The sequence below is a fragment of the Crocodylus porosus genome, unplaced genomic scaffold (genome assembly GCF_001723895.1).
Source record: "Crocodylus porosus isolate Cpor-Errol unplaced genomic scaffold, CroPor_comp1, whole genome shotgun sequence".
In the NCBI taxonomy this organism is placed as follows: domain Eukaryota; kingdom Metazoa; phylum Chordata; order Crocodylia; family Crocodylidae; genus Crocodylus; species Crocodylus porosus.
Genome location: NW_017728947.1, coordinates 14,579,040 through 14,600,543, shown reverse-complemented (window position 1 = coordinate 14,600,543; position 21,504 = coordinate 14,579,040). Strand labels below are relative to the sequence as shown.

Here is a 21,504-nt window from a genome sequence, read left to right as displayed (position 1 = left end):
AGAAGCTTGAGGTTAGTTATTAAACAGTTTAAGCTTTATGTGCCTTAATACTAAAGTTAAAATGAAGAAGTTAATTGTAATCCTTCTGCTGTATTAAAAAGTTCCCCATCTGTATGTTTGCTAGCTAAATCTGCATCCCTGTGAAATCTTTTTCTCAAAGATTATTGCAAGCAAAGACACATTAGCACAGGAGGTGCCTTTAAAAAGAGGCCAGTATAATTTTTATTTTAAAAACCTGCATAGAAGCATGTGCACAGAAACTGCAGGGATGTGAAAATACATGAGCTACACTGAGAGCTAAAAGAGGCCCTTATCAGGAGCAATATTCCTGTCTGGCTAATCCAGAGCATAATGTTTATCACAGAGAGTAGTGTATTAATCTCAGGACAGTAACTGTACTTTAGAGATAGATGGGTTAACAACCCAGTTGTACACATCTAATACCATCCCCAGAGATTCCTATAGTAAGTAATCCTGCCATTTTCAATAGCACCACCCACAGCAGTCAGCAGTAAGTCCAAGGAACACACGTGCACAGGAATAAGATGTTAAGATTCTTGCATTTCAGAGATTCATGCCTCTGAATCATTTGTTTTAAGCTCATTTAAACTGAAGGACTCAGATAATAACTAACTTCTTAACTCTTAGCACTTCATGTAAAGCTATCCAACTACAGCCACTTGCTGGATGTTGAAGAATTCTTTATTTAACAAGGTGTGCGAATGTGTGTGTATTATAGAACACCTAAAAATAAATCCCCAACATAAATGTAGCTGCTTTCCATCTTCCAGCCCCTCATCATGTTAAGACATAATCCATGTGTGACTAAATTTTACCAACCCCAGATTCCATAAATCCTCACTATGCAATCAAATGCAGGAAGCAGCTTACTTCCTATTTCCAGGCAAGTTTCACAAAAAACAACAAACGAACATTAGCTCACAGTATGCATAAACTACAGTGTTTAGAAGCAAGTATTCCAAGGCCTGAAGTTACCTGATTCATGATTCAGCATGGTCAGACATCTGTTTCAAATGGACTAGGTATACATCCTCCTGACACACTGCAGGGGGATGGACTCATCTTGAGGTCACATCCAGTGTTACATTTTTGTGATTAGTGAACAGAAATCAACACTGGATATAAAAACACCCTATGCTTTCCCCAAGAAAAGTTTGAAGGTCAGTCTCTTTTTCTAAATTTAAAATACATTTCTCCCATCAGCACAGTCCCCCTAAACAGGATGCCTTTAGCCACAAACTATATATTCTCTTAACTACACGGGAAGTTAAAATAACCAAAGGAGAAAGCACTAATTTAAGTGAACATGCAGTTCTTACATTTATTTTGTGATGTGCAACCTCAACTGCCAAACTACAAGACAGCAATTCAAATATTTTGAATTTCTCACTGGAATTACTGTTCACAGATTTTTTGAGAACTTTTAAAGGACCTGCGGTATACAGCACCTTCAAATCCCATGTTAATCATTTCATAGGATTAGGTTTAGAGAGACTAGGGCTGAGTACATATATTCAAGTGATATGGGAGAATTTTCCCAGGTTTGTTCCCATGGTAGAAAAACTTACCCAAAGCCACAAGTACAGACATTTTGAATGCTGAGGCCCTGAAGAGTGAAGAGCAGGGGGAGCCCTGTGCACATATCTCAGTATGCTCTTCAGGCTACCCTATTCTGCCTGACAACATAACATAAGTGCAACAGGGCAGCCTTGATTGGCTAACCCAGATGGCCCATGGTCAGCCTGTGCTGTCAGTGGGAGCATCTACACAAAACACTTTACAGCACAGTAGGCTAACTGACTGCGTGGTAAAGCACCACCATCTACACATGCAGATGCTTACTGTGAGTAAATTAGTCTAGTGCACAGTTAATATGCTACTTGCAAGTGGAGGTGGCAATTAACTGCACTTTAGTTACTGCACAGTAGAGCATGTGTAGACACCAACCAGGAGCAAATCTGCCCCACCACCAGGGGACCATCCTTTAGTCCCAGGGTCATGGGGTTAGGAGCTTCTCTAGCCACAGGGGTAGAATGCCTCTTTGCCTGCCCCAGCCTGCCCCTTAAAATGCTGCAGTGACCCTGAGGCTCTGTGCCACCTGCAGCTAGCCTCTAGCCTCCAGATCCCACAGCAGTGGCCCCAGGCCAGGCACACAGCCTGCCTGGACCCCAGCATTGTCCTCCAGCACAGCCCCACCACCTGCCTGCATGCCCGTGCTGTGCCCTTGCACTGGGCACCTGTCTGGGCCCAGCAACACCCAGAGTGTTGCACACAGCCTCTGGGGGAGCCACACTGGCATTGTCCCTGATGCCAAACACCACCTCCCAGGGGCAGAACTGGTCCTAGGAGGAAATGGGAGACCTCATGGCACTGTGGGGTGCAGCCAAATTTCTGAGCCATTTCCTCCAAAGCAGGCACTCCAATGGCCCCATCTATGAGGGCCTGTTGGGCCACATGCAGGAGCACAGGCGCACTGGTGCCACATAAAGGTCAAGGCCCTGAGGGCACAGCGGATCAGTATCACTGACCCCAACCACCAATCAGGGGCTGCCTGCAGGTCCATGCCCTTTACGTGGCAACTGGACCACATCCTCATGCCCCAGGACCCTGGCCAGAGCCATGACATGTATTCTAGCACAGACGGCCTGCTAGAGCCTTCACTGCAGTCTGGAGGTCCACTACTGACCTGAAGGTCCACTACTCCACTAGTGCATGGGTCAAGCCCAGGCACTGCTAAAGTATGCCTGGTGGGGCTCCAGCTGGCCCGTGTCGATCCACATAAGCCAGGGGAGGAGTGGATAGGCAAGCAAGTTCCCCAGTGAGGAGGAGCAGGGCCATCACCTCATCCAGCTGGCATAAAACGCCCGCTCCCCACCAGGGCTAGCAGGGAGGAATTGTGGAAGACATGGGCATCATGGGCACTTCCCACTCAGCCACTGAGCCAGCTTCCCCTGGCTGCTTTATGGGGCTGATGCCAGCCCAGAGGAGGCCAGGAGCAGGCTAGTGTCCTGAAGAGCAAATTTGCTCCCAAATAGCCACACGTGTAGACACCTGCCCAGGACAGGTCTACTGTGCCATACATTACTATGGAGTAAACCCATATAGCACTAATTCCATGTAGAGATGCACCCAGTATGTACAGATATTTGCTCTCCTGGGAGAAACTCTTCTGAAAGTGATTTAACTCTGGCTGTGCCCAAGTTATTTTTCTCCTACAGTGACCATTTTTAGTTTGGGAGAAAAAGCCTGTACACTCATGGTTTCTCCTGAGAGACCAGCAGTTCTGAAGGCCTAGAACTTGCATTTAAACAGTTTTTCACTCAAACTTACATCAGATCAGTTGGCTGTGAAAAGGAATACTGAAAAACTGTCAAATCATATTAACACCTTAAACAACAGACATTACATTCATTAGTCCGATAAGAGCTGAGTAATGTGTGACTAAATGACGGAAACAGATTTGCACCTGAAGGAGACCAGCTCTTCAAATACTCTAACTTCCATTCACCAAACATCCCTTCAAGTATATATTCAAAACCATGTTTACTTGCACAACTGGGGTCTGAAAAGAAACTATGAACTTCAGTAGGCTGCAGTCTATCTCCTCCAGTATTATGAATGGATTTAGGTCCATTCACAGCATCTAAGAAAGTTGGCTGTGTCCTACAAAAGCTTGTGCCTCTGAATTAGCCTATAATGGGGTGAGCAAAATGTGGAACAGGGGCTGGATGTGGCCCGCCAGGCCATTCTATCCGGCCCGCGGGGCCCCTAAAAAGTTTAGAAAATTAATATTCATCTGCCCCGGCTGCCTATAATGCGGCCCTCGATGGTTTGCCAAAACTCAGTAAGTGGCCCTTTGCCCAAAATAATTGCCTGCCCCGGCCTATAAGATGCCACAATGCCCTGCCTAATAGATACGTTGTGCTTTTACATGTATATAGCATGCATGTTGCTAACCAAAGAAATACAATGCATTACAGCAGTGAGGACTAGAGAAAATGTCATCATAAAACAATGGATGATCAATCTAATGAACAGATTTAAATTGGTCAAGTGGTCAATTTATCATTCTGGAAGCAGTTCTTTTCCCTTCTTCTACAAGGGGAGACATGTCAACATAGCAAAATAACTCACCAAGTAAGTCAGCTGGTTTAATGTTCCTATGGTTAATACATTGAAAGGGTTGAGAAGCAAGTATGATGCAATGTTTGCTGCTATTTTGACTGCAAGTTATTCACTTTGTGAGAGGGCTGTAAAATTTACTTGGTAAGAGCCTTGGGGTTTAAAAGAAGGATTAATGTTTTACAAACCATGTGAAAATCTCCCACTTAAGTGAACTGAAGACTTCAGTTACCTTTAAGTAGGTGAAATTTCAACAAGAGCCATAAAATGAACTTATGACTATTAAAAGTCTCTTATTTAATACTAGGTAAAAAGCCCATTTAGTACCTTCTTTCAATGGAGAGACTCTATATCAGTGGTTCTCAACCTTTTTAGACTCAAGGTACCCCTCATTAGACTTGAGACACTTCTTCATAATTTTTATGAATTGAGCAGCACCCTATTTCATACTTGCCTCGTTGCAGAGGGGTCAGGCAGTATGGTATGCATGGAGGATCAGTCAGGCAGGGGAGAGCCTGATCCTACCCTTATCTCCTCACACCTGGCTTATCTCTTCAAATGTCACAGCACCCTTCAAAGGATTTTGTCGCATCTCTGACTGCTCTGGGACTCTGGTGGAGAATCACTGCTCTATAGTCACATTTTGATGGCTTTCTTTCATTATTAGTTAGTCAACTGGTTTCAATCCATACTATAATATTGAATGTAAAATATTGTTTTCATGTTTATATAGCCTTTTGCAACCCTTAACTGGATGAAAAGATCTGTTTGTAAAGATAAAAGACCTAAACAAGTTAGCTACTATGCCAGGGGTGGGCAAAATGAGGCCTGGGGGGCTAGATGTGGCCCATCAGGCCATTCTATCTGGCCCGTGGGGCCCCTAAAAGTTTAGAAAATTAATATTTATCTGCCCCTGGCTGCCTGTCATGCGGCCCTCAATGGCTTGCCAAAACTCAGTAAGTGGCCCTCTGCCCAAAATAATTGCCCACCCCTGTACTATGTGAGCCACAGGGCTCCTCTGCTCCAAACATTCACAGCTATTCTTTAGGCCCACCACTTATATATTGGGGGTCCATTGTAAATATGGTTTATATCTGGTGGACTTTGACCTCCATCATTTTGTACAAAGTTAGTTTAGACTTTATAACAACATGTAAGATCAGTCAGCCGCACTGGGCTGATGTTATCACATCAAAATATCCAACAGTCAAGTTAAAAAGCACTACATGCTATTATAAACCTCCTGCACAATCTTGTAAATTTATATGCAAGTATTCATAAAACAAATGTTTTTTCTTCCTCCCCATTAATATATACCTGAGGAAAAACATCTTGCATTCAAAAGCTTGTCTAACTCTATCCCAGCTACAACAGTTGGTCAAATGAAAGATATAATCCTAAAAAACCTTTGCATTTCTGGATGATCGTGACTACAATACCTCACTCTTACACTAAGCCGCCCCCTCCTTCCCCCCCGCACACACACACACCCATGAAACTAGTGCACAGAGAGAGATTGTGTCAATGGATGTACAAAGCTTTTATCATGAAATCATCATTCGTTACCCTCTTCAAAATTAAGCTATTAATAACTCAGGAAATTTAACCAGCACTACAAGTAGTAAAGGTGCAAATCAAGTACACAGATACATGCTGGACTCTCTCCAATTTGTCTACAGAAACAATGTGGACAAACTGGAGAGAGAGTCCAAAGGAGGGGAATGAAAATGGTTACGGGGCTTGGGCACATGACTTATGAGGAGAGGCTGAGGGAAAAGGGCTTATTTAGTCTGGAGAAGTGAAGACTGAGAGGGGATTTAATAGCAGCCTTCAACTACCTGACAGGGGGATTCCAAAGAGTTTGGAGCTAGACTGTTCTCAGTGGTGGCAAATGACAGAACAAGAAGCAATGGTCTCAAGTTGCAAGGGAAGTTTAGGTTAGATATTAGGAAAAGCTCTCACTAGGAGGGTAGTAAAACACTGAAACAGGTTACCCAGACAGGTTGTGGAATCTCCATTCTTGGAGGTTTTTAAGACCCAGTGAGACAAAGCCTTAGGTGGGATGATTTAGTTGGGGATGGTCCTGCCTTGAGCAGAGGGCTGGACTAAATGACCTTCTGAGGTCTCTTCCAACCCTAATTTTCTCTGATTCTACAGTTCTGTGTTAAACCAGAACAGTCCACTTATCCTTATTCTTTTCACCAAGCAAAAAAACCTAATGTGATCCACTAATGAGCATATCGTGGGATCCCTTCCAGTACTAACGTCCAAGAAACCTATAGGCTGCAGGCCTCTCATTCTGCCGTGCCCCAGCACCTTGTAAAGGATGCAAGACTTACCACCCCAGACAGCAGATCTTTTCTTTTTTGCTGAAATTATATTAAACTTTGCTTTTAACTTCTGAACATCCCAAATTCAATCCCAAGGGTGTCAGTCAAGATAATGACCATCAGTCAGAGCCAAAAAAATGGTTTCTTGTAGAACATTTCTCCTTAGAACCACTATTGGGCTATTTCACATCCTGTACTTCATAACCAGCCTTGACACTATCATGCCATTTGAACACAAAACATGGGTCTAGAATAGCGATTCTCAACCAGGAGAGTGCAGCACCCTGGGGTGTTATGAGATCTTTTTAATGGTGCTGCAGAGTGCTATGCAACATTAGTATTATTAGGTGTGCAAACACCTATACATGAGTTACAAGATAAACCCAGAGATTTCAAATGGGAATCCATAGTGTCAAAAACATTCTGACCTATTCCCAGTTCACTGTAATAGGAGAACTGGTGTTATTTGTCTGTAGTCAAAAATAAGTGAAAAGGTAAGAACTGGCATTTTCTGAGATGTGCCTTAAGTTTAAAAAAAGGCTCAGAACCACTGGACACAAACCTGACACATTTGGTCTTAAATTAGATAGGTTTGGGAACACTGTAGTTTTAAAAACAGCAGAAAAACTTAAGAGAATTTTGTTATAAACAGAAAGATGGGAACAATTGAGAAAATAGAGAATTTATTCTGACTTATTTTTAAAGTCTTTAAATATGACTTGAATGTATCCTATACTGAGTCACAAGGATTGCACAACTCTAAAGGTTTAATCATTAAAGGTGACCCAAGAATATGGCTGTTTACTAACCGCACACCAATGATTTTTAAATGATAAATCATCCCCGGGGCCACGTGTAGAAACAAGAAGCAGGAAGGGTTTAGAAACCCTTTTTAAAACAGAAACAGGTTTTGGTTAAACAGTGGTGAAGCTCAGTTGCAGATAAGGGAGCTGAAAATAAGACTCAAAATGGGGCCATAGATGAAAGTAATGTATTGCTTAAGTCTACAATTTTCTCCACTACCTTCTTTCTCCAAGTACCAGGAAGGTAGAAGCCTGCTTGCAAAAGCTAGAGAGTTGTGGGTACCCAACTCTGGAACAAGCAAGCGGAGAAAATAAAAAACATGCATGCATCACTATTATCATTTTCAGAGTTTTCTCATCAGAACAGAAGGCCAAGCTGTTTCCAGATAATTACTGCACTAATCCAGAGCCCTGGACTCTCCAGCTTGGATAATTATAACATGCACATAGAATGACATGACCCAGTTTGTCACTACTTCAATTCTGATTAGGCCTGCCCCTTTCAGGCAAGACAATAACTCAATAAGATGCTAATTTGCTTTCTACGCTACACTGGAAACATGTTCAGGCTTGAAACCAGGATCTGATCCTGACTACAGTGGATTTGATTTAAATCAAATCAATTTAAATCGTGATTTAAATCCCTGGTCTGGAAGCCTCCATTTAATCACTGTTTTCTGTAAAAGTGCATTCTTGTTGTTTGATATCCTTTATTCATTTAATATCTTGAAACTTTGCAGTTTTAGAAAAAGGGTCTTACCACTGCGGAATAAAGTAGGAGAATCACTTACCTTGACTTGCAAGCACCACTCATTTTAATATAGTTCAGTGATGCTATTGACTCATTTTGCTGCAAGAGCACATTGCTGGCTCATATTCAGGTTAGGGTTCCTTATAAGCCCCAGGTCCTCTTCTGAGATATTACAACCTAGCTAGTTGCTCCCCAGTCTCTATTTGTGCATGAGATTGTTGTATCCCAAGAGGAGAAATTTGCATTTGTTCTTATTGTATTTAATTCAGTTGATTTCAAACAATTTAACAAGTTTATCAAGTTCATTCTGAAATCTAGCTCTACCCTCCCGAGTGTCTGCAGCTCTCCCCAACTTGGTGTCATCTGCATATTTGCTAAGCGTGCACTTAACCACATTGTCCAAATCATTAATAAAAATAGTAAACATTCAAGACAAAACCCTGGGGAACTCCACCCCATACCTCCTACCAGTTGGACAGTGGAACACTGCTGAATACAATGATTTATCTAGACTACATTTCCTTAGCTTAAATGAAAATGTCATGAGAGACAGTGTCAAAAACCTTGTTAAAATTGAGGTATAACCCATTGCTCTTCCACATCCACAGAGACCACCACTTTGCTGTATAAGGAAATCAGGATGGTCAGCATGAGTTGCTCTTGAAAAATGTGTTTTGCCACTCCTGATCAGCTTGCGGTCCTCTAGACCAGGGGTTTTCAAACAGGGGTATGTGTACCCCTGGGGTACTTGGCAGCTGGTGTTGGTGCCACCACCACTTCTGCCACCACTGTGCCACCAGCACATCTGCTGCTGTGTCACTGGCATGCTTACCGATTGGCCACTGGGGACCACCCCCCGCTCGTCTGGCTGCTGGGGGACTCCTGCCTTCTTGACTGGCTGCCGGGGGTACACTGACTCAAAAAGGCTGAAAACCCCTGCTCTAGATGCTTAGAAATAAGGTCCTTGATAATGTGCTCCATAACCTTTCCAGGTAACAAGGCCAGACTGACTGGTCTATAATTCCCTTCCTAAAAATGGACATTATTTTTTACCCTCTCCAATTGCCTGGAACCTCACCCAACCTCCACAAATTCTCAGAGAGAATAGCCAGTGGCTCTGCAGTTGCTTTGGCCAGTTCTTTTGAGTACTCTCCAATGCACCTCATCTGCCCAGATGACCTAAAAACACCCAGCTTCTCGCAAGTAATCCCAAACCTGTACTTTCTCTGCTCTAAACTGTTTATCTTCTTCTGCCATCTGGTAGTTGATCTTATTTGTAAAGACTGAAGAAGGAAAGACATTAAATACTTAAGCCTTCTCTGCATCATCCATTATTAGATTGTAGTTCTCTTACTGAATGTGAAGAGCAGTTTCCTTGATCTTCCTCTTCCTTCTGACATATACCACTCCAATCCATACTGCAGTATGCTTGGTACGTTGCTACTGAAGCTTACTGCCAATACTGCTGGTGTTGAAATTTCCATATCAGGCTGAGTCTCCAATAAGCAGCACTCACCTTATACAGTTACCTTAAGGCATTTTATAGTATATTCAGTCATCAGAGTTACAAAAGCAAGCACACTCATCAACAGTAGTCAAGGGTACTTATCTTAGAATAATAAAATAATCTGAAATCATACCAACTTTTATAACCTTTGTTTTTAACTTATTGATAATAACCCCTAATTGCAAACAGTTCTAATTAAGCCATTGGTCTTCTGCCAAAATTTAATTTATCAATGTATTCAAGAAGAACATAGCTGAATTCCAGATCTTCAAGCTCTCTGTCTACCCAGGGAATTCCAGTTTCCTGCCAGAAGTCTGTTTCATGGCAAAGTTAACGGCTACAAACAAAGAGGAGAGTCTAGCCCCGAGAGTAACACCAGACTGATTGTTCATGCTGTGATCACCAACCAGGAACATCTGGCATCTTAACAAGAGTTTTGGAAGACCTAGATAAGTATACAAGGAATCCACAGATTTCAGTTTACAGAGATCCTCTGTCCACACTGTCAAAGGCTTTCTGAACGTCAATAAATTTTAAAATGAGTGGTAGCTCCCAAATTGAAGTTTTGTTTGACAACAGTGCCTCATGTGAAGGTACCAATACAAGAACGAATGAAAGAAAAAGGCCAATTTTGCTCAGCACACCACAGCCAGCCCAGGCTCTGGGCAGATGCTACCAGCCACAGAGCCAACGTTGCCAACCCCTGCATTGGAATCAATCTAAAATGTGGGGTGCCAACTACAGGAATGTTAAGGAGATTAGCTTCCTAATCAAGAGGAATCGGAATGAATCCACAATTGATTTATTTATGAAATGATGGCAAGAGCGAGATGGGAAGGAGTGGAGAGAAGGGCCCCAGGCCACACAAAGGATTCAGAGATGGAACCTGCAGTTAACTATGTGCTATGATATTACTTATACACTAATAAAAACCTCAAAACAGAGGAGGTGTGGGGGAATGTTTCCTGGCTGGAACATTATAGTGGCTCACTAATTAGGACAGTAGTACCCTTTCATAAAAACACACACAGCATTACCCTAGATATTGGCTCCTACGCTGCACTTTCACCGAGCTGAAGCACACATAATAGTGGAAATGAAATGAATTGACATCTATGAAACAGACCCCAAAATATGGAGTATGCAGCTTGCATTTTAACCTTGGAGCTGATGATTCATCCTGGATAACCACGATATTCCTTGTATGGCCAGACATCAAAGCTATTTATAGCTGCACTTGGTTTGGGAGAAAAGAGAAAAACTCAACATCTTACAACTGACAGCTCTCAAACCTTGAGGATGGCATGGGAAACTGCGAACAAGGAATCATCTACACACAAGACTGAACAATGTTAAGTATGTTTAAACCAAGACTATGGATTCTTAAGCCATTACCTGGGTTAGCTTTTCGAAACTTCCATGTCCCTCAATGGATTAACATTTTTTTCTCTAACCTTACCTATCTTGCCTCTCTCAGCAGTGCCCCCTCTTTTAACTCCCCTTCCTTACCCTTTATATTTTAGTCACTGCTTTCTATTAGAAACTTTGCTTCCTGCAGTCCCCTCACAACATCAGATGAAATAAGCCACTGGTTACGAAAGCTTATGAATCTCTAATTTAGTTGCTCTATAACGTGCAAAGCTACCTTACTTTCTATCAGATAAGATTCAAATACTTATTCTCAGGGCATCCAGGCTGTTTAAAGGAGAAATCAATTAAGTAGTAGGTAAGGAATTGAACTCTAGCTCTGAAGTGCTATAATTCAATAGTAGCCCACACCATCTTCTGGAAGGGGTGAAAGTATCCAGTGACTCAAGTCAACACTGATTCCATCACGGGAAATATTCCTTGGCTTAAAGGAGAGTCACAGTCACATCCCCAAACCCCGAGAAAAGATACTGGATAGGGGGAGGCGGTGTCTCCAACATCACCAAGTCCCAGCATAGCAACATTTTTGCTGGGTAAAGGTAAATAATACATGTAAAGCAAACCTGAGAAATGTATTTCAATGCCAGTAAGAAGTCACTTATCCAGACAGAATATTAATGACTCTCCCATGTTGCACCAAATGGCCATTATCAACGTTTCTATGTTCTCTGAAATACAGCACTTTTTGCTCTCTTTCAATTTGCTGAATTTAAACTGGTGTAGAAAACAGCGGATCCAATTCGCATCTCAAGCCACTGAGAAAGGTGTCAAAGTTACAACAGAGTAAAACACATTACTACCTTCAAAAGGATAAGAGTGAGGAGATAATCAATAAGCATCTGTATTTTTGGGGATTAAAAACACCTTTCTTGACCAAATGTTCTTTAAACCTTTGTCAGACAATAAGGAGCATTCATTTCACTGTTTTACATGCTATCTATTTGAAGCTGTCTTTTTAATTATAAGGATCAGGCCAAGTAACACCACCTGCTTTTATCCACAGCCAAACACCATTGTAAAAAAAAATTAAACTTGGCATAGAAAATTTGTATTTCATTTGCTGGACAATATAGTCTCCTTCTGACAATGGCTTTTTTCTACTAGTGAACAAGGGCTTGTACCTTGACACTGTGCGAAAGAGAGTCAGCCAGCAAGTAATGAGTCTAATTTTTCTCAAATAAACGACAGACATGGAAGGTTCTCTTCTTTACTTCTTGCCTAATGAAGCCACAGTAAACTCAGAAGTTTATACCAAGGCCCTGAAGGAACTGAAACATGATGTGCAAAGAGCCTGTCCTGACTCAGACATAACAGAGATGCTGTTTCTGCCTGGCCATACATCAGCTTGTGTGCTATGGAGACAGTTTCATTATTTGGATGGACTGTGCTGCCCTAGCCTCTGTAGAGCCCAAAGGATAAATGAGGTAATGTGAAGGTGACTTTTTCAGGATAGAGGAAGTGATGGAGGCCATGTGACAGTAAGGACAAGGACTTTTACAATGCTAGGATACATGCCTTTGTTCACCAGTAGAAAAAACTCCCCTGATGGAGAAGGAGACTGTGTTGAAAAATAACTATATGTTCAATGACCATGTACAAATTTTCTGTGCAAGATTAAAATTTATCAATAGTATTAGGCTGAGTGGGGATTGATGGGGGGAAAGGGAGAGAAAGAACTACTTCCTGACCCTATTATGATGTGTTGGAACCTGAACAATGACTCCTTCACCATTAGGAGAATTTGCTAAATCAATGCTTAAGTACTTCATGACCTGCAGTACAAAGCCCCTACTATTGTTGTCACATTATGGTTACAGTTTGGTTTGTCCTCTTCTCCATAATTAAGTCTACACTGTTTGAGGTTTAAACTGGTGCAGAACACTTATAATTAGTTGAACTCTGCCTTGGGTTATTCACATTCTTAAATGACAAGCAGATCACCTCTGGCATTTCATTCAGACCTCAGTTCATCACTTCATAGTGATCAGCCACTGTAATAAATAGTAATTTTTTTCTTCCAGTCAATAGGAAGAAGTTAATGCAAATCTTCAAACCTTTTTTCCAGCAGGATGGCTGCAGGCAAGTAAAGGCTGATCTTCCAGATCATGACAACAGAGAAGTAAGAGGAAGAACATATGTTTTCTTTAGAACTGTTCCCACACTAAGATATACTGCAAAGGATTCAACTTAACCACTGTACCCACTATTTGCACGTGGTTTAGTACCACACTCACATAGGATCACACTTTGCTAAGTGGTAGAAAAAAAATGAGTGAGGTTAGTGGGTGGGTCAGGCTTGCAAGAAGACAATGAAAATGAAAGAGTCAATGTAGGTAGAGGAAAAATTTAGCTTCACAACTGGGGGCTCAGTCCAGTCCTAGAAGCTCTGTATTTTAAGGCCAACTTTCTAAAATTCATCATTCCTCTCTGTCCATCACATGACCATTTTTATCACCCTTTTCCTCAGCATGTGTGCAAAATGAAGCTGAGCTAAAGGAAAACCCTTGTTTGCTAAGGAGCAGGCACCATTTCTGCCTCACCATATTTCTATACAATGTAAACTATTATTATAACAGGCATATACAATCATAAACATACAACTCATCATGGCTCATTTCAGAAAAAGGTCAATTGTCAGAAGAGGAAAAAAAGTATCCAATTCAGGAGACCTTACTACTTCTTCCAAAGTATTTAGAGAGCAGCAAATAACAGCAATATAGGTTAACTGGAACTCTGAAGAAACTAATATTATTAAGTACTTTAAATGGTTATATCTTACCTCTTCGGGCACAATGATTAATGGATATTTGTCCTCAGATAAAAAATTGAAAATAACCCACACTTTAAATGCCTCATCCTCACTAATAACTAAAGGACTTTTAGCAGTGTTCTTTCTGGCGCACAAAGTCCAGCACATCCTGTTGAACTCAACTTTGTCAAAGTTTCCTTGAACCTAAATAGGAAGAAAGAAAAAAAGTTAACTGACATGAAATAGCATACGTTGTGCAGAGAGATGAGCATAATTGAGACTATTTTGATCAAGAAACAAATGCGCACAGAAAAGTTGAATTCTTACAGGCCACTATAATTATCTAGTCTGATCTCTGGCTTTGAAGGCCATAGATTTTCATGCAATAAAAGCTAGTGCAAACCCATAATTTCTGTCTGAACTAGAGCATATTTTAAAAATACATCAAGTCCTGATTTTAAAATATTTCATGAAAGAAACCCCACCATATTCCATGTTTAGTCCAGTTGTCAATTTAGATACCTATCACCTTAAATTTCTCAACTCCAGTTATCCCTGTGTTGTAACATGTTCCTCAGATGGATAAACAAAATCAGTCCAAATGCCATCATATTAAAATGCACACACCTCACACTAAGAAAACAAATTGGGAAGAGTAAGTGTAAAAGATATAAAATAAATAAATATATTATCATACGATAAAATGTAATGCTTATATAATAAGCATGCACTCACTTTTTTTTCTTAAAAGTCATGCAATTCTTCCCCCACCCAAACTCACTGAAATTTATTCTTTATCTGATTGAATATTTCCATTCAGTTTCTTCTTCATAAACTTTTACCACCTTCAACATCCAATTCTATAATTTGTAAATAACCTACAGATGTTAAAGTCTTCTATTCCTCATGTTACAATCATTTTTATGCATTATTTCGGGGACTGGACTCAATGATCTTCCGAGGTCCCTTCCAGCCCTAATGTCTATGAAATTATGCCTATGAAATTGTTTTTGTTAGATCCAAGCCAATTCCACCATTGATTGCCCTACAGTTCTGACACACTGTTTCTTTGCCAGCAGGGAAGTTGAATGTGCATTTTCCATTATAATGGGTTCTCTCTCATTTTTAAAAAGCATGAATAAGAGGTCCTTTTACCCCTTGAAAAATGTAATCCCAGAGTTGCCTTGGGACTGGGCACAAAATGCATTTTCAATTGCCCATCATCTGGTAGGTATCACCAGTAAACTGTGTAACTTACTTTTATTGCACAAAGCTTAATCTGCAAAGAGGTCTAGCATGGTAAAGCAGGGGTTGGAAACCTATGGTTCATGGGGGCTGGATCCATCAAGTGAAAAGGTCTGATATGGCACAGGGAATTGATGGCACAGAACTGCACCATGCCATCCATCCCTTCCTCAATAGCACTCCCCTGTACTGTGGAGTCTGCTGCTCCATAGCATCTGTGCTTACTATTGGTGCAGAGAAAATGGGATAGGTGGAGGCAGCTGGCCACTCCAGGGGGCAGGGACTTGCAGCCCATGACATGGGGCCTGGGTCACAAAGGGCAGCCCATGCCAGCAAAAGGTTGCTGCCCCCTTACACTGAGGGTAAACAGAAGACAGACAAAGGTTAGCTCAAGGAGCAACTTAACTGGCATAAAGTATGGACAAAAACAAAATTTCCAAGGACAAAAAAAAAAAATCCCAAGCCCATGCTAAGTAGTGTACATATATGTACTAAGATTTCCAAGGCTGAAGAAAACCATGAAGGAAGGTTATAGCCTTATATTTATCAGGTTAAAGCCTTATATTTTCTTTCAAACATCTGACTGCCAGTACAGAGTAAGGATATGATGCTGGGGAGGGAGAGGATCAGAGTAAAACTGTTTAGAAATGAGGCTCTAAAAAGAAGCCCGAAACATCACAATGTAACAAGACGCCTTTAATATTATTGCATTTGCTTTGTTTGTCCATTTGCTATTACCCTCCATTGCACATCTTTTTCTTTTCATCTACTTTAACCAGAAAGATTTAGTGGCAGGCCCTTGTCTTATTCTACTTTCCATAAAATCCCTGGCTTGCTTCAAAGCGTTATTTAAAAAAAAAAAAGAGGAATAAACTGTAACACAGACAAGTGCATTTCTCACACAATGCATATCTCCTGAGTAACTGAGATACCCTCAGTGGCATTTGCCACTACGCCATAATCTTGCAACAAAGCTTCCTTTTTTCAACTAGTTTCTTTACATAAACATTGAGATACTGAAGTTCCTGTAGTATTATTACTGGCTTTGGGTTTGTAAAGAGGGAGATCCCTTGGCTACTCTAAACAATCAAAAACATTGTATCAGGAGAGTATGGCCCATTAAAAAGGTTCCCAGGTATGTTGGAGCGCATGTCGAGACTTGTACTTAACAGGTTGTTTCTTTATTACTTTTATTTTCAATAGCATGTTATGGTTTATTTTGCTGCAAGTAAGATGCAAACAAAAACAAGCAGCAGTATGCGGAGGGGAGGAGGGGGAGCGGGGGAAGACCTAGCCTTCCCACAGAGTAAACTGACAGATACAAGCAGATTAGGAAGAAAATGTTTCCAACTGGTCAATTGGTGAACTCTTCTATATCCTGTTTGTTTCCAGAAAAAAATAATTATTCAGGGTTAGATCCTACAAGAGAGCATGGCCCTCCAGCACTGAGCACTGCAATTCTTCCCCATAGCATGCCTTACCCTGGAGCAGCATCTACAACCCGAAGAAAGGCGTCCAGGCCACCTCTACCTCCACAGGGAGAGTCAGGAATCCCATGCTGATGCACACAACAGACAGCACATTAAGCAAGGAATAATTTTAAATTAAACACTCACGAGAGCAGGAATTGAAACTCAGGTCTTTCTGCTCCCAGGTGAGGGCCATCATCACAAAGCCATGTCTGTTTTCCCTCCCCATCAGCAAACCAATGAAGTCTGAATTCTTTTCAGCTGTTTTAGGTCCACATCTCAACAGCAATAGGCTTGATGAAGTGGAACAGTTCCACCATTTGAAATGGGAGTGCTTCAACTTCAGATGCTTCTCAAGTAAATCTCAGGATGTCATCCTCCCACTGTACTCGGCCTTGATGAAGCCACAACTGAAGTACTGCATCCAATTCTGGGCTCCACAATTCAGGAAGGATGTGGAGAAGCTCAAGAGAGTCCAGAGGAGAGCCACACACATGAACAGAGGACAGGACAACAGGCCTTAGGAAGAGAGGCTGGGAGTCATGAGACTCTTCAGCCTAGAGAAGCACAGGCTCAGGGGTGACCTGGTGGCAGGCTATAAATACATCAGAAGTGTGCATCAGGATGGGAGAATGTCTGTGCACCAGACAGCCCCAGGGCGTGACAAGAACCAACGGTCACAAACTCCTCCGTGACTGTTTTAGGCTGAACATAAGGAAAAACTTCTTTACTCTCCAAGCCCCCAAGGCCTGGAACAGGTTCCCTGCAGAGGTAGTGCAAGCACCTACTCCAGACTCCTTTAAGAAATGTTTGGATGCTTATCTTGCTGGGATCCTTTGACCCTAGCTGACTTCCTGCCCTTGGGGCAGGGGGCTGGACTAGATGATCTTCCGAGGTCTCTTCCAGCCCTAATGTCCATGAAAACTATGAACACCCTCAAGGAAGGTGGGGGATGAGGGTATAACTCCTTTCAGGAAGATGGCACTGAACTGGAGGTCTCCCACATCGTAATGGCATGTTCTACATTGCACTACTGTATACAAAATTGGGTGGCACCAGCTGTCACTGCACTTTGAGCAAAAACCAGTGAAGTAAGCATGCTCTGAGAACACTCACTAGGGAGACGAGCAGAGGAATGCCTCATTTCTGGATTCTGGCTGAGCTTTGCTATAAGCAGAGAGCAGAGGTGCTTCTGCATGTACACAGAAACAAAACTCTGCGTGTCTGAGGCACTTTTAGATGAGAAAAAACAAAGGTACCTATGAAGCTGAGCCCTCCCCAGGGTTTGGAAAGAACTGAACAAGGGTTTTCAGGGTTATAGTCTGAGATTCGAAATTCCACTGAAGTCCCAATTTAGTCAAAATCCTTACTGGACAAAAGTTGAAGGCTCTAATCCAGCGGTGGGCAAAATATGGCCCGTGGGCCAGAGGGACTTTGTCCAGCCTGGCCTAGGCACCATCTGTGCCACCCCCTGGGCACACAGTGGGGCTAGGGCAGCACCACAATTGGATTGCCTTTCTAGGTGGCTCCTTCCGGCTGCCACCGCCACTGGCCCCAGCCCTCTGGTACTGGCAGGGACCCATGTGCACAGACCCAAGCCCAGCCCGCTCTGCGCCCATTCTGGACTCTGCCCAAAGCGGACCAGCTGGAACCCACACACACAGCCCCAACCAGCCCTGTGCCTGCTCTGGACTAGCCTACCCATGATAAGGAGAAGCAGCAGCAGCATTGGTGGGAGGCAGAAGCTGCTGCTCACCACAGGGAAAAGCACCGCTCTCCCTCCTGTTGCCAGGTGCTTCTTGCTGCAGCCACCCAAAGCCAGCACATGGGCTGCCCTGCCACTCCTCTGCACTGCTGTTGCTGCCCGGAGCTGGTCTGCTCTGCTGGGCTGAGTCCAGAGTGGGCATGGGCAGGCTGGGGTCAGGGCTGTGTGCATGGGTCCCCGCCAGTACTGGAGGGCTAGGGCCAGTGGCAGTAGGAAGAAGCTGGCACCACCGCCCAGGGTGCCTACGAAGGCAGGGCAGACTGAGGGTTGTGTGCTATTGGCAGTGGTGCATGGGCTCCAGGCTACTGCGAGGGGGGCAGGGAGGGAAGGGGTGATGCCCAGCCTACGACAGCTCCCAGAACTGCCTATCTGGCCTGTGGGCAAAAATAATTGTTCACCCCTACGCTAATCACACAATAAACTCCATGCAGAGCTCACTGCTGGACTGAAGCCTAAAGTAAGTGAGTTTGCCAACTTTATGTTGGTGAAGAGTTGGGGGAAGAAAAGGGGAACCAAGTCAGGTAATCTGGATTAACACTAGAATTTTTTTCCTTAAAGTTAAGACAATTGTTTAATCAGAGGAAGCCCTAAGGGATTAAATGTCCAGAAGAAGATAATAATGTTAGTCTGAAGTCAGGCAGAAGGCAGGGTAGAGCTGCACCTTACAGACTAATTCAATAAGATGCATAAGAACTGATTAAGCATTTGATGAAGCTATTGCTCATGAAAACTGATGCATTTCTGAGCTATATAATGTCTACCCAAAAACAAGGATGTTGAAATCAAAAGTGAAAAGTGAAGCTAAATTGTTCACAGTTAGCAAAGATCCAATAAAATACTCAAGAACCCTCTTGAAAATATTGTATGGATGATGCTATAATGCTTTGTGATGCATACATTCTTCACATACAACCGCAGAGGAAAAAATGCAAGTCCCCACACTGAAAATGAACTGTTTCTACAGCTAGACTCACATCATGGAAATCTTGGCTGCTTTACTTTGGACTGCACATTTGGCGAAAGCTTCACTCCAGGTGGCAAGGAAATAAACAAGCTATTACTGTAATCATATTTTAGCCTTCTGAATAAATCCTTATAAATCTGTAAGGCATCTAGCTTACATTTCCTAAACTTAAAGACAGTTAAGTAGGTTCTCAAGTTACACTTAGAAGGTATTTACACAAGATAAATATAATGTCATTAAGCCTCATTCAGGACGGTTGTAGAATAGCTTCCTAAAATGACTACAAACTCAAAGCCAAATGCACACAAGCTTGCTTTTTATGACATTAGCAAATCTTATAAGAAGAGATTTAAAACTTCATGCATGTTAAAAGTTAAAGTTATTTACACAGCTTTATAGATATTGAAGTGAATGTAGGACCCCCCACATGCTAGCTACACAGAACATAGCTGGCATATGTTGATGCCATTTAGAACATGCAGTCTATGTCAGAGGGGGTAACGGCATTTCAATGCAACACTATGCCAAGAAGAAAGAACTACACTGATCTTAAGCAAAAGGCCATGAATTGATTATTAAAAATAAAGCCAAATACCATCTCAGAATTTTAAATTTAAGAGAATTTTTAAAAATAGCTTAAAATGACTAACTATGACTTGACTTGATTTGAATCTACAACATTATAAAAGATTTTAAGCTCTGGCCTTTCCTTTCAGTCACACTGAATCCTCATCTTGCTTGAAACCTGATGAATCTCAAGGAATCTCATCTTTATATTAACAATCTGATTGTACCCTGTTATACAATGTAGGCAATCAATTCCACATACACATTCCTCTTTGAAACAACTGTAATTCTCTATGCTACTGCATAGAAAACATTACATTTAATTTGTGGGTCTGTTCAGAGGCTGACATATGCAATAAAAAAATTAAAAAGCATTTTTCTTAATAAAACCATGACTTACAAAAGTCACTTGCTTATCTCCCGAATTAAACTACCCAGTTAAACTATAGCAGAACAATAAGCACCCAAAGAAATGAAAACCCTACTGGATTCAGAGATTATTGACGTCTTATTTCTGTTCTCGATGTGGAAAACCACAAAACACAGCGAAATCTGGTTAATTCATGACCTGAAGGAGAGTGGTAATCACAGTAGTTATCAGAAGTTAACTGTTAGCAACTTTTCGTAGGCAGCCTATTTTGCAAATCATATCAAGGCACAGTCAAGCATGATTTTTGACATTTATAATGAAGAAAAAATATATCACAAAAATGCTGACCACAAAACAGCATTCTGACTCGCTATATAAGAATTGCATAATTATACAAATAAATTATTATTTTAAAAATTCAGAGTGCCCACTTTAAAGTATTACATAATTATGGAGTAGAATAAGCAAAGCTTTTTGCTTTCATTCTTACATATACTCACTGCCCAAAGAGAAGGAAATTCTGTAAAACAGAACAATTGATCTTTTAAGTCTCATTGAGCCAAGAAACACTGAAGGGTATTTAATACTTTGTAAGCATCAGCTGGCTTGACAGGTGCTAAAGAGGGCACCAGTCAGTATCTGTTAAACCAGCTAATCATAAGGAACAAATTCCATTCTGATTTATTATGCACCAATATTAGCAAACAACTACTTACACTTTAAGAGATGATGACTTGTACACAAATACTTCAGTAGGACTCTGGAAGGGATTCAGTGCACTAAGAACAGTGACAAGATATCCCAATGACCCACTAACCCAGGGGTGGGCAAAATACAGTCCACAGGCCACATGCGACCTGCCAGCTGATTGGATCCAGCCCACAGGCAGACACCCACCAGTTAATTGCATCTGGCCCCACTCGCGGGTGCCCATGCTGCACTCTGTATGGAGCCTCCTCCCGTCCAGGACAAAGTGTGCTGCACTCCCAGCCTCCCCCACCAGAGGGCACCAGCAGGCACAACTTCCAGGCAGGGCTACTGCTGCCATTGCCCAGGGAACTGCTGGGCTCCCCCAGGGCCACAGCGCTCCAGGCAGAAGGTAGGGAAGGGAAGCTGCAACACTGAGGGGAGCAGGGTAGGCTCTGCTGCAGCTCACTCTTGACCTGCTCATGCCAAGCAGGGGGAGCATGAAGGAGCTTGGCTGCTCACAAAGTCCCACAGGGCAGGCATGGGACAGGCAGGAGGGGAAGAGCGGCAGCAGGAGTCAGCATGCACATGGTACAGCCCCCCTGGGCAGGCACATGAGAGAAAAGCAACAGCAGCAGGTCCCAGCACACGCTTGGCTGCAGCCCCCACCAGGCAGGTGTGGGACAGAGACCAAGAGGGCCAGAGGTGCCAGGCTCAGCTCCCTTC

The 21,504-nt window shown here is 42.4% G+C and overlaps 1 protein-coding gene across 1 annotated transcript in view; it reads right to left on the bottom strand.

Annotated features, from left to right (window-relative positions):
* The window catches only part of SWAP70 (SWAP switching B-cell complex subunit 70), a 64,426-nt gene that overhangs the window by 25,743 nt on the left and 17,179 nt on the right, over nt 1–21,504 (bottom strand). Inside the window, exon 3 of the mRNA XM_019551885.1 lies at nt 13,742–13,915. Coding sequence (XP_019407430.1) covers nt 13,742–13,915 — 174 coding nt within the window. The remainder of the gene's footprint in view (nt 1–13,741; nt 13,916–21,504) is intronic.